We start from the raw sequence: 18791 nt of genomic DNA, 5'->3' as shown, positions 1-18791 counted from the left end.
GACATGTACCACAGATGTGATGTATTATTACAAGATACTATCTGATACTGTGCAACCCATTTTCAAGTGAAAACAGTATTAGTATAGCATTCTCTGTCCTTGTTCCACTTAGCCAGGTGCCTTACCTAACTGTTCAGCATTCTAAATTTAAGTCACCCTTCTGTGACTTCAATTCTAGGAGAAACAACAGTAGACTCACATAGCATGAAACAACGCTTTTCTTTTCTCTTTTTAAACCACTGTTCTACACATTATAAGATGTATTCTGAACTGCAGCTTAACTGAGTGTTGTTCTGTGTGTCTAACCAGTTTCAACTGCACTTACTAGACTTAGATGTCTGGCTTATAAAATTGTTTTTCTGTGCTTTGTTGTGCAGCTTTAGAAAAGTAATTTGAGTAGTAGTAGTCTCTTTAAATAGGATTCCTACCTGTATGTTCTTCCCTGGCAGTCCATAAGCACACCACGTGTGAGCAGTGAGGCTGGTCAGTGCAGCAGCAGTCCTGTATCTGGGGGCCGTGCCTGAAACTGCTGCCATCTTCACAAAGCCTGTGGGACAGGGTAAAACTCCATTAGCAGCTGCGATAGTTTGTACTTGATAATAACTAGCATTGTAAATATGATAGGCAGTTTACCATTATTCTGTTCTGCTTTTTAAGAAGAATTCAAGACCTTCCAGTCACTTTTGGAAAGCTGGTTGGAAGTTGATCATTTTACCTAGGTAAGCTGGAGAAATGGTTGGGCACTGAGCAGCATTTCTCCAAGGGAGACTATGAAGTTCTTGAATTCGCTCTCAGAAGGCTGCTCAGAAACACTGTCATGTTCATGAGAACAGTTTATCACCAATGAAATGCTCCTCACAGCTGATAGCTGAGTGAAGCTATCTCTGTGTGTGGCAGGGCACACCGTTCTCGTGCTGGTTGTACAGGTCTATCTGGAGTAGCCCTAGGCATATCTTCCTGTTCTTGAGGATCTTAATGGAGAATGAATGGCACGCCAAAATCTGAAGCAGGCACTTGAATTCTTCGAATAACAAGATATTTCAGTATAATACGATTCTTCTGAACTACTTCCAGTGCTGGGGATAGATAATCTTCAGCATAGCAGCCTATGTGAAGAGGAGCCAAAGAAGCTACAGATCCTGTTAATCACTCCTTTAATGCTATTTTTCTGTTGAGCTAATTATTTACATTCTTAACAGAAGGAACAGAGCATCCTGGGGAACAAGTGATTTCTCAGTGATATCCCCTGTGGCACTGCTTCATTTACAGGCTCTAAGCTGTTCTTGACAGCAGGGCTGTATCCCATTATATACCTTCTACTCAGCTCCTCTGTCAGAAATGGAGAGCAGCACATCAAGTAATTGAATGACTGCCCTGCCTGCTGACTGCCCCTTAGGCCTCCCTAAAGGCCTTGTTTGCACAGATTCTGCTCATGGAAGTAGAAGGATATTAGCAGAGAGAAGATCTGAATACACTGCAAGTATGAAATTAGGTATGCAATTTCATAAAGAGAATTCCTTTGTTCAGTGCTGGTTGTTGTAATAAGCTGCTTTCTTTTCTTTTTCTTTCTTTTCAGTCTCTTGGAAAAGAATGTAGGAGGAACTGCAGGAAACAAATAAATGGTTTCTGCAGAGCACATGTGTGCCCTAAGGCATTTCTTTTGTGGCTGTCAGAAAATCTTTATGTATCACATGGAAGAGCAACGCTGACACCTGTGTTTGGTTTTCTCTAAAAGTCTGCTTGGGCAAGCACATTTTTCTTACCCTCATTATGTCTCATTAGCACAAATATTTTTTTACAGATAGAATATTGATACATCCAATAGCTTTTCCTGTGATTATATTCCTGCTTGTCCTTTTCTTGCTGCAGAGCCCCAAACCTCCTGCATATGTGCAGCCTGCTGTGGACAGTGTTCTGTTCTGCAGGGGATTGTGTGCCTGCTCAGACCCATATCAGGCAACAGCATCAAGTGGGCCGCCTGTTGATTCCTGTCCTAGATGTTTTCTTACATTAGCTGCTGTTGGAGTATATGCTGCTTGGTTCAGCATAACGTGATGAGCTTGAAACTAAAATCAATCTCTTGTTGATCTTTTAAAGTGAAAGCTGAAGGTGTGCAGTGGTTTTGAAAATGGAGCAATTTGTTCATTTCACATCCAGCTTACTTGGGCCAATAGCAAGCCTTGTATAAGACAGTGTTTGCTAAAATATGAACTTTCCCAAAATAGAAGTTCATTTATTTTTTGTGTTTCTGTAGTCATTACTTATCTGGCCACAAGTCTAACTCGATATCCTAAATAAGTTACTATTTTCTGAATTGTATTATTTGTGTTTCTGCATGCTAGGAGGCACTTGTACTACTTGAACCAGGGAATGTATTAAGAAAGCTGTGTATAGAGAAACACTGGTTTGTAAACAAGGGGTATTCATCTCCTATTGCTCTATGCACTCTCAGCTCAGTGAAACACAGAGTGCTCACTGTTTATCAGGTTAGGCTAGAGATCTACTTGAGCAGGTACTACAACACAGTAGGTCTAACTCTGAACACTGCTGCAGCTCACAGTTCTGTACGTCTGTGTGGCAGATGGTGCGTATAGCAGTCTTTCCAAATCTAAGTGAGTGCTGCTGTCAGTGTACCACTGAGCTGGTAGGGCTATGAGGAGCTGGGGTTGTGGTATGTGCTGATACGAGGGTGCAAGTGTCTTGCTGAAAAAAAAAAAAAAGAAAAAAAAAAGTGCATTTTGATGTAGGTGCTCAGATCCACCAAAATACTTCATATTGCCCAAGCCATCTGCCAGACGCTTTGTCTCCTCCCAGCAGTTACATATACTGTTTATTTTTATTTTATTCTTCTCAAGATAATGTTATTTTCAGTTCACCTGAAGTAAGTCGTAAATGACTCACTGTGTATTTGACTTGCAATGAGCATTTTATCTAGGAAGCTAGAAGAGTTGAGCAGCCTGTGAAATGTCACTGCTTCAGATATGCTAGGTAAGTTGGAAGAGCTGGAAACTGCATATCACTGCACACTGAATGTTAGTCGTAGCAAAAGCACACAAACTTATGAATGTGGACATTCTTTTTGTAGCTTAAATTCTCAATTCAGTAGTCAGCTGCTAATTCTTTACCAGACAACCACATTGGATTAGGAAGACTGCTAACTACTGACCTGCAATAAATAACAAATTGAGCATATTAAATTTCTTTTGTTGTGTATTAAAATAATCTGTAATCAATTTTAATAAGACATGTCTGTGCTTGCAAATGGTTATTGATGGTTTTGTTGCTGGGTTTTTTTGGTGGCTTTTGTGTTGGCAGTGGGGGGGGAGGGAGACAAGGGTTGCTTTTATAGTAAAGGTTAAAGTAGGTTGGTTATGCAGCACCTGCATGCGTTTCTCTAACGCAGTACTTCCATGAACAGCCTGCAAGGGCTGCAGCTGGCACTCCTGCATCCTGCTGCAAGGGGCAGAGAGAAAGGAACAGAAAAAGTGGGTGAGAGCTGCTTGTTTCAGCAGTAGCTGTTCTATGCTTGTTTAACTTGCTTACAAAGCTACAATGCAAAGGTGCAAGTAATCCTGTGTCATCTGGACTAAACCGAACTTGCCGCTTCCTTCTTTGTACTCACGTCTGTCTGACTGCATGAGGAGCTGCTTCAGATAACTGACCTGACTTCAGAGTCACACACAAGTGCCTTGCTGCTAAATGTGCTGCCCAAGGGAACAGCCCCACTGAGATCACAGTAGATTTGGGTTGAGCTGGCTGCCATGAACCCAAACATGAAGACTGTGACAGAACCAGCAATTCATTGCTGTTTTCACTTCTCTGTTGGAATCTGCATTATGCTGAAGTCATGTTTTTGTGAATCCAGTTATGTAATTTGCCTCAACTGTGTATATATCAAAATTGGCTTCATGATATTTAAATACTCTGATCCCTTTTCTGTTCTTAGCATGACACTTTTTGCATTCTGAAAACTTAACATACTCAAAGAATCACAGTATTACATAGGTCAAGTGTAGCTTTACAATATTTTCCACAGCTTTGAATGTTACATGAAAAGAGAGCTAAGCCAAATCTGCAGCTAGGGGTGATGTCAAATGGCAGCCAAGCGATGTAACAAAGTGGGGGGAGTAAAAAGGAAAAAGAAGCAAGAGAATCTGTCTTGTGGTGCCTGTGGTCTTTTGCACCAGACATAAAAGCAGGAAATGAGGAGGGAGCAGTTTGTCTGTCCCTCGTAGCCCAATGGTCGTTTGGTACATTACTTTACAGAAAGGCAGCTGCATGTACAGCTGATTCCTGCTGTGGACTTGCACAGTGTAGTTCTCTACTTGCATGTAGGATAGTTGTGTTTTTGTGCCATTGTTAGCTAGATATGCATTTAATTTTCATGATGGAAATGGATTCTTTGTTTATTCCATAACCATGCAAATAGTTTTGCATTTTTATGAGCTCCGCTGTGTTTAAACAACTTGGTCAGAAGCACTTTGGTTATGAATTGCCTCTGTGTGGGGGAACAAGAGGATGGTGAGGCTAAGGTTGCTGTTTGTAATAACAGCAGGGTGAGAAAGTGGGAGTTGGAATGGGTAGGGATGAGATTATGCCTTAGAACACCACGAAGAGCATCCAGCTCGTATGAGTGCATTGCTTGACATCCCAGGGTTGTCAGTACTCAGTCTGTTTGTGGATTAAATGTTATCCTTGCTCTTCCAGTTGGTAACAGAGGACCTGTGTAGGCCTCTCAGTATTTCACCGAAGCTTGGTCTTTAGAGCATATTTTTCTTACAAGCCTTCAAATAACAACAATTGATAATTTCATAAAACTGAGCGGGGAAAAAACCCAACGTACTAAACAGCCTGGGAATTCTAGTCTAACGTAAATTAAGATTAAAAACTTGTTCTAGGAAGCAGCTGGTCGTGTTATGTGAATGCTTAAAGGTGCTTTATGAATTATGACGACAGAAGGTTATCTGATACACAGAAACAAATGCAAAATTATTTTCAGATCACACTAAGCAATAAAAGACAATCAGATGGTGAGCAATCTCAGGCTGTCTCCCCCCACTTGTCACTGTAAAAATATAGCAGTTACTCAGGTATAGCCTACGTTCACTATAAAAAAATATCCTATTGTTTGAAGTTCAGTCCTCATTTGACATGGACCATAACTTCTGGAATGTGTGCATGGAAATGAGATACCTACACAGCTTGTGTGTGTGTCGTGCTACTTTATATTTTAGGAGCACTCTTAACTGTTTTAACGTTTGTTTTGCTACATCTCTGAACTGGGATCTGTGCCCAGATATAAAGGGTGGCTGGCAAGGAGGGGGTGATTTCATTCTCTGAAAGCCCATGGTGGATAAGGGCTCTGTTGGCTGTTTCTCTGAGTGAATTCTTTTGTGAGACTATTCCTTGGGCAGATAAAACAGTTTAATAGATTTGTTAGATATTATCTCCTAGTTTATAAATTTACTTTCAGCTAAAAAGCTGATATACATTCCAATAACATGGATGGTATATCCAGATTTACCTTTAATAAGCTCATGAAAGGTAAACGTGGATCCTGGGCTACCAAAACTTCAACACTGAGGCTATTAAAAGCAGTATAATGTCACCATACTTTCAGTCAAAAGTAAATTTTGAAGCTTTTTGTCAGGCCCAGTGTTTGGCAGCAAGCTACACACTTCTAATATCTGAAGGCCCTCAGAACGTGTAACTTAGGTGAAAATGCAGCACTTCAGAATGATATCGCAATGAGTTCTCAGTGGTATCCTGTGATGTAAAGTACAAGATCAGTCTGTTCCATGTTTTCAAATAGCAGGTACTGTTTTGCAATTGTATAAATGAGAGTGCCAGCAAACAGCTGACAAGGCTTGCATTACCAACCCAGAAAAAATCTTGGCTCAAATGGTCTGTTTAGATACATCCATAACCTCACAGATGCCCAGAATTTTCACAGTTTAATACTTTTCTTTTTCAGATTTTCATGAATTTATCTGCCTGCTCACCTAGAAACACTGAACTGCAGTTGTGTTAAAGGTAAAGACTGAATTGTTTTTTGTAGGCCACTGAGCAGACTGATGGTAACAGGAGAATGGGCTCTTAACTAACCAAAATCCTGAAACGCTGAGCTTTGTCCAAGTACTGATAAACTCAGAGCAGAGACTCTATTTTTGATGGAAAAAATTCTAACAGAGTATTTCTTTCTGAGTATTTCTGCATTTGTTAGCACATAAAAGTCTGTTTTTCTTGCTAGCAGTAAATTGCTTTTGTGATACACAGTGTCATATTAAGGATCTTTCTCTCACTTTTTCAGAAGAAAAGCATTCCTAAAAATAAGCTGAAAGAATTGTCAGTAGTGTCAATTTCCTCCCCTTGCTTCTTCAAAAATTAAGCCCAAGACTGTATTACTGTCCCTTTAGCTTAGGGCTGTACAAATAGTTTCATACTCTTATAGTTACTATTGTTAGTCCTGTCTGATTCATTTTTAAAGTGATCCAGTTACCTAAATGTTAAGTCATGCCATCAAGCCAGTAGAATTTTAGATTTGTGGTCTATTGCAAATAGTAAGTCGACCCTTTTTTACATCTACTGAGCCAGCGGGGCTTGCACAAGGTCTCTCAGGAAGCTATGGAGCTGTGCTAGCACGTGGCTGTCCCAGGTTAACAAGTTACATTCTACCTCTCAGCATAGGTAAATGGTGTGATCTATGGCTATGCACCTCTCTGGCAGAGCTGGCTTGCTCTGTTCTTTCTCTGCTTTGAGCACGTGGTGCTTGACCCAGTCCTGTAAGTATGTCCTCTGCTGAATCACAACAGCTACTTGGATATTTTGGACTAAGAACATCCAAAGCTGTCTGCTTCTGAAATTGTACATGCTGAACAGGCATGCTGCTGTCTGTAAGATGTTATTATGCCTTTTAAAAGATGGCCTTTGTGTGTGTGTGACCAAGTTTTTAATAAAATCAAGCAAAATACCAATAACACCAAAACCCCTCACAGTTCAAAACTGTCAGGGTCCTTTTTCCTTTTTAATTTTTATTGTTAGACTTCCTTTCTCTAAGAATTGTGATAGTTTTTACCAAGACAGGAGATTAAGGTAGAAACTCTTGTGTTTGGAGCTCTTCTGGCTTTGTTGTTCTTATGGTGGTTTCAGAGCGATTGAGCAAAACAGTGTTCAAAGCTGTTAAATCTAAAAACTTGAACCTGCATGTTACTTTATAAAATATATTGAAATGTGTTTGGTCATCAAGCAACTGTTACAATACGGTTAGTCAGTAAGACTGCCTTACTTGGTTGAAAACGCCACCGCCAATGTTATACCCCTTGCTGACGTGTAAAACCCACAACTTCTCTGACTAAATTGGTGTATGTTCCATTTATTGGCTACATACAGCTCATCTCCAGACTACACCCCCAGATATTCCGTATATAAAAATAAATTCTTGAGTTGCAAATAACGTTATTAAAAGAAATGTACCCTAATGATCTGCCTGTCACAAAGCACAGCATGGCAGTAGCAGAAAGCAAATTCAGTAGCAAAACATTGAGAATAAAAGGAGTGAAAAGTCACAGTGTGAAGCTCTATCTTAGCTAAATCTCTTTCTCCAGCTGTGGATCTACAGTTGAAGGAAATGTAAAAATGAATCTAGGTATGTCTGACTAGGAAGTGGGTTCACCATGTACCAATCAATAGACTATGCTAAAATTTTGCTAAAATTAAGACCACAGTAAAATTGAATTCCTTAAACAGACAGAGGACATCACTGATTTTTCCACTGAGAAATACTGTGCTTGTGCAGAACATTACAACATGCTTGCTCCCAAGGCTTTTAGCTTTCAGTGATTCTCAGACCATTTTCATTAGAAGCTTAACCAGTTGCATAAGGAGAATAAAATGCAAAATACAGATGGCTCATGCTTGAAACCTCAGGGGCTTCCATCTCCAAAGGCTATGGGTGGGAGCACTTCTCTTAGTTGCGTTTTTAAGTACACTCCCAGTCATCTGTGTATCAGAACATCTGCATGGAGAAAGTTTCTTAAAATTGCAAATAAACTACTACTAAAAGCCTGATTTCCTGAAGTAATACAGAATGATATGTAGAACCTCTGTCTTAAACTGCACAACAGTTGCTGTTGGTGAGACATTCAAAAAGAAGAATATAATCTGTCAGGGTAACTACAGTGAAAAGGAGAAGCTGTTGTAGTGTGTTGTTGTGTATGGATTTCAGTGCAGTGTGGGAGGTTAATTTCCTGGAATCCTTCACTAGAGCACTGAAGATGGGATTTTGATCTGTCCTTATGCTGCAAGTTTGGCTGCCAGACTGGACTTGAGTTCATGCACTTTGGCATTTTAATGTTTGAGTTGCTCCATTCACAAAAAGGTTATTATAGAGCAATGCTGATCCATTTCAGGAAATGTCTAAATGTAGGAAGTAGCTGTCAACAGCCAGCTTGCCTCTGTTCACATTACTAAGCTTTTGTCAAGTGAATGTATCAGCTGAATCATATTTAGAAAAAAAAGGAATGATTCAATATTCACTTTCTCCTAACTTCTGTTCTTACATAGAAATAGATTCATACTCCTACTGTATTTTCTATTGGTAAATGCTGCTTTACTTGATATATTTCTAGTGCATTGTCACAGGAGTACATACAGTTTCTTACAGGTTGTGCTGCCCAGGTGTTAGCTAACATACCAAGCATGGGGCCACAAAGCAAGCATTAATATTTAATCTATGTAGCAGTAGCAATATCAATAATGATTTTTCTGTTGGAAGCAAGATAGTAGTTAGAAAGTACAAATGTAACTTGTGTTTCTGCAGTAACACCCCACCACACATTCATTACTATTAGAAACAAGAATGCTACATCTGACATTGAGGGCTGTAAAACACCATATATTACTTGCAGTATGTCCTGAAAATACAGCAAAAGTGAGTTCTTAACTTTTCCTTATTTAAAAAGAAACAGCTCTGAATGAATTCTTGCTTTGTTATGGGTGTTCCTGCCCTTAACAAAAGCAAAATCAGATCAGCCCTTCATTGCTGAGTGAGGGGACCCGGCAGTGTAGTTCCAGGAGCCACCTGAAGGAAGTCACCTGTGGAATGAGGCTGGTCCCTTTTGATGCCAAGTAAAACAGCTTGACTTAACAGCGTGCCAGTTTCTGATACCCATATTCCAAAACATCCACAAAACAGTGGGAATGTCATTAAGTGCAGCGTGCAGTTTCTCTTGTGCTTTTGCACTGTTTTACTTCTCCCTTTTCCAAGTGTCTTTCTTTGGCCTGCAGTCTGCATCTTCAATCACATTTACAAGTAGAATCACCCCTGAACATGGAAGTTCTAAACAAACACTGATTATAAAAATTAGACTTGAATGTTTCCTTGTAGTTCCATATTTTACATGACTGCAGAAACAGCCTGTGATGCAGATCTATACAGAACAGTATGGACGTTCAGTGTTCTTTTTGTACTTGCTTCATCAGCAATGCTGGGCAATACAACAGTTGATCTAAAAAAAGAGAATGTTTTCCAAAAGTTTGACTTGCCTGTACTCGAAGGAGACATGAATTTCATTTGGTGAAGCAAGCAATAAAACTTTTTATTTTTGTAATTTATGAAACTGGTTTTAATGAAATTATTAGATTACTTGAGTAGGGTTATGGAATTTCTCAAGAGCAGTCTTTGTGTTTTTGCCTGAAGGTTCTGGCAAGAAGCTGACAGACAATGTGAAAAATAGCCCTTTTTGTTTGTGGGTCTCAAACTGATCTGATCTTCTAGACCACATAATCCACCACTTCTGTGCTGTTGCAAAGCAATTTACTGCTGTAAACAAAACAACAACAAACCAAAGATAAATTGCACTAGTTGGGTCCTTGGAGCCATGTAAGTCACAGCCTTTTTATTGCAAAGTGATGGTGTAGCAAAGCACAGATTCAGAACTGGCTGCTCTCGTTACATCACTCAGGAAGGAGACTATAAATTTCTTATCAACTGTTTATATAGCTTTAGGAGAAATTCCATTGCCACACATCCTCTGAAATTTGTCCTCAGTCATCCTGCTTGCCTTTCTGTGTGCTTGTTTTCAGAAGTTGGGTGAAATGCTACCATTGCACAGCTCTGCTGCTGAAACACAGGAGTACGAGTAACATTTGCCATCATGCCTCATGAGTTTGGGGTGCACATTTGGGTGTTTAAATCAGGCTGAAGTGCTTCTTTAGGAGTACAAAGTGTGTGCTTTCATGTTTGTTTTCAATTTTTGTACCCTTTAGACAGGGTATATTATGTAGATGTTAGAGGAGTTTTGAGGTAATATCAGTATTTTTTGAGCATTTACTGTTTTCCATCCTCTTCTGAAATACCAATTGTTCAAGCCAGCAAGCCATACCATGTTCACTTCCTTCAGCAAGAATACCAGCAAAACAAAAGGTGCCTTTTCATCTTTAACCACAAAAAAAAAAAAAAAAAAAAAAAAAAAAAAAAAAAAAAAAAAAAAAATTGCTTTAACTTCAGTTAAACTGAGTGCTGGCATATACAATACAGTAGTACATAAGTGGACTGACTCAAAGCCTCATATGCTGGAGGCTTGTGATGGATCAGGTTGCAGCATGACCAGTACAGGCTGAGAGCAGCAGTGTCAGGAAGTGCTGGAGTGAATGAGCCTAAGGATTTACAGAGCAGGTTCTTGGTAGAATTGAATGAGGCAGAAGGACCAGAGGTAAGCCTAGAGGAAATACTTTCCTAATTCAGTGTGTGCTCAGTGGACAGTTCTCAGTTGTGAAATCATGTCTCAACCTTTTATGTTCTCTGCCTTTGGGGCACACAAACAGCTCTTATCCTTTCATTAAATATTTGCTTGCTGTCCTGTAAAGATTAGGAGAGACAGTTTCACACCAGTCTGTTAGATAAATAGGAAATACAGGGTAAGCTCAGCTGGTCTGGCTTCTGCTACAGCAGTGCTGGAAGTTCTGCTGATAGATGTCTGACAGCTGACACAGATTGATTTGAATTTTTTTGATTGCTGTTAAGTGTATACAGGTTTTGAGGCACTAAAACAATAATGATTTTTTTTTTCTTGGCACTAAAAATAAATGTGAACTTTGCTTAGTTACTAAGTAAATCATAGCATTCACTACTTGCTTCTTCTCCCAGGCAGCAGTAAGAGAAGCATAACTTCCTAATACTACATTTGTTTTTGCTATTTCAAATATGTATGTCGCTCTGAAAGTAATGCCTCCTATTTATTTCCACGGAAACTACAAGAGATACAAACAGCACAAAAACACCGTTTGGTAGAACAAATTCTCAGCTACAAAACACTATTTTCTATCAGTCACCACCATTAGCTGTGCACCTTCGCCAGCAATGAACAACACTGGCATGCCATGCTCATCAAAGTCTGCACTAGTGGAGGTGCCTCACTGCTGCAATGCACTGCCCACCCCTCACTGTGCTCACACCCATTGTTTGGTCCTCATAAATGTTCTGCAAATGTTGATGAGTGGCAGTAGGTGCCATGTTTTCCATAGGGAGGAATTCAGTTCCACCCTTTTGCTTCATCCTCACTTCCATGTCAGACACCATGCTGTCAGGCTGCCCCTCTGCTGCCATCTGTCACAGAGCAAAATGTAATGGGATATTGGTGGGAAGGTTCAACCCCTGCTGCTGTACCACCACCATCTGCCTCTGACATCGTGGGCCAACGTCATAAAATAGGAGGCATTATTTTCAGAACAGCCCTTTTGGAATGTATTTAAACAGGGACTCCAAACTCGTGTCAGGATCCCCTCTGTCTGACTTCCCCCTCTCCCTGGCTGTTCGGACGTAGGTACTTATATTTGCACTGTGTAGACAAAGCAAGAGCTCTTGAAAACTCTCAGACTTGGAGCTGCATTGCATTTACAGAGCACGGAAGTACGTCAGACAGCTGCTGGCATTGCTCTGGAGCCTTTCACTGCCCCTGACGTACAAAATTATGTAAGAGGAAAATATGTAGAAATGCGACTGTGAAAGAGAACAAAATTTGGACCTTGTGTACTTTTTTTCACCATGGAAAACTTGCAGTAATATTGGCAGTGTTTGCTTTTATAAAAAAAGAAAAGCAACACCAATATGATGTAAACACTGAATCATTTCCTTTCATTTTTCTTCCTTCAGCCTTTCTAAGTCCAAAAAAGTTGTAATTAGTCCAAAGATTCTGATGGCTCTTACTTGGAAATATTCTCTTCTCCTTATGTGTGATGTGGATATGTATGGAAAATCAAAAACTGTAGTGAGCTGCAGTTTGCACTGCTTGTTTGCTATGCTCAGCTTGCTGCTTTGTTCTGCCAATGCTGCATTTCTCAGGCTTTCTGTAGTTTCTTTTTTTTGTATAGGCTCTGAGTTCCAGTACTGGAATGAAGACTAGGAGATATTGATTAATTCCCTTCCAGAGATGGGTCATAATTAATAACTGATGCATTTATTCAGCTCAGTTTGGTTGGTTGGTTGGTTGGTTGGTTTTTTCAGTGTGTGGAACTGCCTGTCTGCTTGTAAGTTGTCAATGCTCACTGTGCTTTCCAGAGAGCTTACATCTGCTTGAATGCTACAGACATTCCAGTTGTTATTTATTCAAAATGGATTGTTTTGGAAGATTCTGGTACTCCCTGAAAGGAGTCAACCTATGCTAAAGCCAGAATCGTGTCTGTGTTTGAAGTGGAGCTCAGTCATAGGAAAACTGGGATTTCCTCTGATGTTTTTATACTAAACAACTTCTTGGGCTGCAGATCCCAGTTCTGCGTGGATTTGGTTGTAGGTCAGAATCTGCCCTTTTCCTGTCAGCATTCTTACCAGAACACTTTCCTACCTTAATGAAAAAGCATCTAAGAAGTTACAGTGAATGTTCTAAGTGGATTAGTAGAACTGTGTTTTCTTCACATGATGATATTATTTGGTTTGATCCCTCTCAAGCTCTTCAACATGAGAGGAAGAAAATAAATGCTGTTAGTCATATACTTTCAATGTTAAACCTTTACGGGGTTTGGGGTTTGGCTAATTAAAGCTTTTTCTAGTGAAGATAATAATTTGCTGCCTTACTGGAATTAATCTGCCTTGGATGAAGTTTCTAACCACAGGTACTTTAGGTTTTGAGTTGCACTCAGAAGTGCTGTTGTAGGTGCAACTGCTGGAAAACCCGATTCTGTGCTGTTCGTACATCTAAAGGGAGAGAAGATAAAGGCATTTCCCTTCAAGGTCATCAACTTCTCTCTGTTCCTCCCCCCTTTTGTCCTTATTTGGTCTCATAATCTTCTATTGCTTTTTTTTGGTATATATTAAAAAAAAATAGTTGCTACTTGTTCCTTTTATTTTCAATTAAATGCATGAAAAAATATGGAAGGAGGAGTGTCCCATCTGTTCAGGAACCTGTCCTCTGATTTCAAACCTTGCTCCATGGCCCTGGCTGCAGGACGAGAACAAAGGGTTGCATATTGTCTGTTCTCAGTGCTGTTCTGCAGCATTTAATTGAAAATATCAAATTAAACCTAATGTGCATCGCTTTGGTCTGGCACAAAACTCAGTGTTGGTGCTTTGTGAGCATTCACTCAGTTGTTTCTCCATAGCAAACCTGAACTTCCCAAGTCTGTAAACACCCAGCATGTACTAATAGCAAGGAGGATGTGACCTCATGGGTGATACGTATGCTGTAACATAACACTGTAAATGTTAAATGAACTCTAGTCTACAGAGATACCATCTCAAATTTGATAAAAGAAACTTACTCACTAAAGGAAAATCCTTTGGAAATGCTGAAAACACAGCTATCCAAAAGAGAAACTGTCTGCTTTTGATTTGGCTTGTTTTCTTAGACTTTCTTAGTCATGCCTGATGCATGCTTACTGTTACTGCTTGGAATGTGATTTCCTACATCAAGATCTGGAAGTTCTGCAGTTTCCAAAGTAGACAGATTAGCTTCCAAACATTCTAGTTACATTGCACAATTAAGTGGAATAATACATTTTGTATGATAGTATAAAATGTTACGTATTCTAAACATCCTAGTGTTCTAGAATAGCTTTACTTCAACATGCACTATGCTTTCTTTGCTTTCTGAGCAAAGCTCACTGAGAAGATAGCCATCAGACTGGCAGTCAGCATTTGGCGTGCCTTTGGGTATCTGTGATTGTGCATCAGTGTGGATGTTACCTCCCTCATCCTCCCTTTCTCTCAAAGACAAATTCAGCTTTAAAAAAGACATTCAAGGCCTACAGTGTAATTTGAATAGCTGTGTTTGGCTTCTAACCAAATGGGTTTGGTATCTAGCTACTTTTGTAATTTCGGTAGTTTTGTTCTGTTATGGGTTGTGTTTAAAATATGATGTTTACTGGGCTTGAGTATAAGATGGTGTCAATTCATATGCTATTCTTCTTCAGGAGCACTAGGGCAGAGATTCTGAAACCAGCAGCGGAAAGAATGCTTTCCTCACATCTTTCTCTCTGCAGAGCAAAAAATACCCACGCTGAAACATACTTTTATTTTCTGTTTGAATATAGATCTAACTGACATCAAATAAAACTTGGACGTTGCTGTCAGATACCTTGTAAGTATACATATGTGAATGTAGGTATATATGCGTGTGTGTGCATGTATCTGTTTTTATAAGAACATCCTCAAAGGGAAAAGTAACATTTCTTTTCTCTGCACTTAGCAAGTTTTTCCATTCAATTGCTGTTAAGAATTCCAACTGATTTATGTCAGAATAGAAGCATTTTAAATTACTACAGTGAAAACAGAGTAGCTAAGTTCTCAGTTTATAAACACTTCTAAAAGTATTTCAAACTAGTCTGAAATTTCAAGATGAAAGTAATGAACCTTTAATATTTGCTTATGTGACCTTTAATGTAACTGCCTGCAAGCACACAAAGTGTGTTTGTATATGCAATTAATTCAGATGTTAAGAGTGATTTCAGGGGGGTATCAGTCTTAGAACACAACCCTCTTTCCCATTAAGACCCTTTAGTCATTATTTTATTATTTCAGGCAGATGTTCTGATGAGGTTTCTGTGTTAGTCTTAGCAGTATGGCTGGCCTTTGTTTTATGTCCAAGCTCAACTGCATCTTTGGGAGCACTGAATTAACTGGGATGAGAACATCAAACAAGATTTGTGATAGAAACCACTGACCTTCATTTTAGAGAACTGGTGCTTGCAGGGGAAGTGGAGTAATCTTTCTTCTGAGGTCTGACTGTTTGCTGAGCAACTGACAGTGGAGTTAACTAAAGCAGAACAAGGACATAAGCTTTGAAAAGAATGTAGAATTTTCTTTTAAGAAAAGATTCTTTCTGAACAAGTCTGAGCTTAGCTTTCTACGTGACACATTCAGTAGTCATTTTAGACTACAGGTTTAATTAAAAATGTAACAACATCGTGATCATGCTATTTTGAGTATCTTACATTACATATTGTTGATATTGGCTACAGCACAGCTGCGAACGTTGGGAGTCTTATTAAAAACCAACAGCCTATTAATAGATCTCTGTTGTGCTGTCAGTAGCAGCTGTCTTGTTTAACCTGAAACGTTAATTGTAGCCTCCCTCACCTGGGGTGGCAAACACGTTAATAAAGATACACTTTGGGGTGTGCCTACATTCTTTCAATGCTTGATGGAGCCCTGAAAATTTCCCTAGTCCAATATATTTTGTTTATCAGATCTCGTCCGTCAAAGACTGAGCTTTCCTATAAGCTAGTCAGCACTGCTCCCTCATGTGTCTGAGGTACCGTTTTTGTCAGTGCACCTTTGCCTTCCACATTTCCTGTTCTGTGCATTGTTTGTGCTGTGTTTGCATGCCATGTTTGCATGCTGTCCAGGTGAAGATAAGCAGCTGCGTCATTCGTGTGCCAGTACAGACCAGTACAGACAAGTGGGGTGGCCACCACTGTGTTTGTGAGGTGGTTTTGTTCTTCTCCCACTTTGGTCTTTATTCAGGCCCAGTTCTCCTTAATGAAGAAAGGTTTCTGACAAAATCTTGCTAAATTGTGCTTCATTTTAAATTAGATTCCATTTTCCGTACCTGGAGCTAAAATGCATATACTGAAATTAGGTGTGATTGTTATTATTAAAAAAAAAAAATTTGGAGGGATGGTTAAATAAGTGCAATCCCTTTTCAGAAGTCTGACAGTCAAAAATTAATTGATAATACAGATGTTGGTGTGAAGTTAATACAGCAATGTTGGGATACTGTATTGTTCTTACATTAGAACATGAAGGTTTTTCAGGACTCTCTATCAAAATACTTTTAATGTAAGTTGATTTAACATCCTGAAAGGCAGTAAAGACACCTACTCTATCTTTCCACTGCAAGACAAATATTTAGGGGGAAAACAGCTTGCCCTTTCCCATCGTTACACAACTGTAGCGTTACACAAGCAGTTTAAACACAGTATTAAGATGTAAGAGAACAGACTTCATATTTACAGCCCTGAACTATTCCAGCAGAGACAGGGGGGAAGTCTTTGAAAAGTAAATATTTGTGGATGGAACAAACAAGTATGGAAGAGTCAACCTCTGTAATCTCAGAGCAGATGCACTGGTACGTCATGCAACCACATGTATCAGTTAATTCAGTCTCCTTGGTCTTGATGCATTTGAGGTGAAATCTCAAAGGACTAGAACTAATGGACTGACTGTAATACTAATTTAATTCTCTTTTTTTTTTTCCTGCTCTCTGCTTGGCTCTGGTCTTCACCCACAGGTGTCCACTGCTGGCTCTCAAAGGTTACTAAAATTTTAGCAGCTGCCTTGAAACTGAGCTACCTAAGCTTCACTTACTGTTGCTTCTCCCTGCACCATACTGCACTGCTGCTTTTGCTCTTGCCTGCTCAGAACACACTCAGAGATTTTCTTTTTCAAATACCCACAATGAAACTTAGGCTAGAAGTATGTGCCATTCTTTTGCTGCCTGTGTACGTGTTAATATCTGTATACAGTATGCTTGTATTTATTCCGTGGTATTTTCTTACCAACGCTAAGAAGAAAAAGGCTATGGCAAAGCGTTTAAAAGCTAAGCCCATCTCGGACAAACCTGGAAGCCCCTACCGTTCTGTCACTCATCTTGACTCACTAGCAAACATAAACATTCCTGGAGCAGACACACTGGACAAACTGTTTGACCACGCGTTAGCAAAGTTTGGGAAAAAGGACTGTCTTGGGACCAGAGAAATACTGAGTGAAGAAAATGAAATGCAACCAAATGGAAAAGTTTTCAAAAAGGTACAGCTTACCATTTAGTACTTAATTCTGATTTGGTTTTGAGCTCTTTTACATTCTGCCTCAACAGCAGAGGCAACATTAGAGGTCTTCTTTAATCCCTTTTTGATTTAAAATGTGTGCTTTCTAGTAGTTAAAGAGTAATGCTCTAGGGGATGCACTCATTATTTTGCTACAAGAAAAATGGAAGTGCTTGTTATGTTGAGCATCAACTCACAAAAGCAGGGAAGAGCTGTACAAGTTGCTTGTCATCACAAGGGTGTTTTTTCTGTTGTTGCCCCCTCCTCCAGTTAATCTTAGGAACCTACAGATGGCTGTCCTATGAAGAAGTAAATCAGAAAGTGAATCGCTTGGGGAGCGGACTGATAGCCCTGGGACTAACCCCAAAGAGCACTGTTGTTATATTCTGTGAGACCCGAGCAGAATGGATGATCGCAGCCCTGACCTGCTTCAAGTACAACTTCCCTCGTGAGTGCTAACTTGTGTACTTTCAATATATTTTAGAAGTGATTTCCAGTACTGCTTTGGCTGTTAAGAATGTGTCAGTCCTGATGCTGATGGTACAAGAATTAATTAAACTTATTCTGTGCATCACCTGAGTTTTGAAGTTTCCAGTATATTCTGTACATAGTAGAGATCACTACAATTTACTTGCTCATACTTATGAGCCCAACCTTTGGGACTGTAGCAACATTTTAGATCTTAGTGTGACAGATAGGCAGAGTTACAGTTCAATTTTTTAAAGTACTATAAGGACTCAGTAGTTGCATTTTCCCTGCAGACTTTGGGATGGTTGTAGCATTTTCTGTCTATATTCTGACTTCTGTGTCTGAAACATGAAATGGTTATTGGAAGAATGATAACCCAAATGAGATGCTAGGCCGAGGGGTGGGTATTTGGTAACATTGCCAAACTGCTCGAGTTCGTTCCCATTATGTATGAGCTTTTCTTTTTTATTTTATTTAAGCAGTCAGTATATTTAGTCTGACTTGTTACATACAGCCTTCTCAATGAAATAGGGAAGGTTACTAGAGAGTCATGGAACATTCCTTTTGTAATCCTTTCTACATGATCACAACTTCACAGGAACATTAAATTCTTTAATAGTCTTTGGAGGTTCAAATTTGAGGTACCAGTATGATACTAAAGGATTTTCCTCAACAGAAAAGGTGGACTCCTCAGTGCCTGTGAGGCACTCAGTAGCATTACTATCACCAGTCAGAATTAAAAAAGAATCTCTCACCACAGAAACCAGTCTGATTTCTTAGTCTGATCTCTGCTCTGCCCTGTCAGTAATTTCATGGGAAGAAGAAAACAGCTGGCACAGAGGCTGAAAGCTGGCACTCAGCTGGTAGTGCACAGCAGGAACAGTGGCTGGTGCCCTGCAGTGTGAGTGTCAGCTCTCCTGCAGCATTCTGATGCACAGCATTCAAAGGAAGAACAGATTCTCAGCTGCTGACTGTACAACTGCTTAGTGTGTTTTCGTTGAGTTTTAGTGGATCTTTTTGTTTTGATGATTTCTCTTCTTCCATATAACTGTCCTCATTCCTGTGAT

At 39.6% G+C, this 18791-nt stretch overlaps 2 protein-coding genes across 20 annotated transcripts in view; one reads left to right on the top strand and one right to left on the bottom strand.

Moving 5' to 3' along the window:
- TMEM164 (transmembrane protein 164) overlaps nucleotides 1-18791 on the bottom strand; it is a 110239-nt gene that overhangs the window by 71667 nt on the left and 19781 nt on the right. Inside the window, exon 3 of one of the 3 annotated variants that reach the window (XM_090150097.1) lies at nucleotides 429-547. In XM_090150097.1, coding sequence (XP_090006223.1) covers nucleotides 429-536 — 108 coding nt within the window. In that variant the 5' untranslated portion in view covers nucleotides 537-547. Of the gene's footprint in view, nucleotides 1-428; nucleotides 548-18791 lie in introns of those variants that run through there. The other 2 variants (XM_090150096.1, XM_090150094.1) reach the window with 2 other exon arrangements.
- ACSL4 (acyl-CoA synthetase long chain family member 4) overlaps nucleotides 1-18791 on the top strand; it is a 36609-nt gene that overhangs the window by 5188 nt on the left and 12630 nt on the right. For 6 of the 17 annotated variants that reach the window (XM_031594478.2, XM_031594475.2, XM_031594474.2 and 3 more), the window contains 4 exons: nucleotides 5975-6033; nucleotides 14524-14570; nucleotides 16722-17239; nucleotides 17527-17704. In XM_031594478.2, the coding sequence (XP_031450338.2) occupies nucleotides 16889-17239; nucleotides 17527-17704 (529 nt within the window). In that variant the 5' untranslated portion in view covers nucleotides 5975-6033; nucleotides 14524-14570; nucleotides 16722-16888. Of the gene's footprint in view, nucleotides 1-1605; nucleotides 2989-5974; nucleotides 6034-14523; nucleotides 14571-16721; nucleotides 17240-17526; nucleotides 17705-18791 lie in introns of those variants that run through there. The other 11 variants (XM_090150079.1, XM_031594483.2, XM_090150077.1 and 8 more) reach the window with 6 other exon arrangements.

The sequence above is a fragment of the Phasianus colchicus genome, chromosome 14, assembly GCF_987193195.1.
Source record: "Phasianus colchicus chromosome 14, bPhaCol1.hap1.1, whole genome shotgun sequence".
Taxonomy (NCBI): Eukaryota; Metazoa; Chordata; class Aves; order Galliformes; family Phasianidae; genus Phasianus; species Phasianus colchicus.
This window is presented reverse-complemented; position numbering and strand designations above follow the sequence as displayed.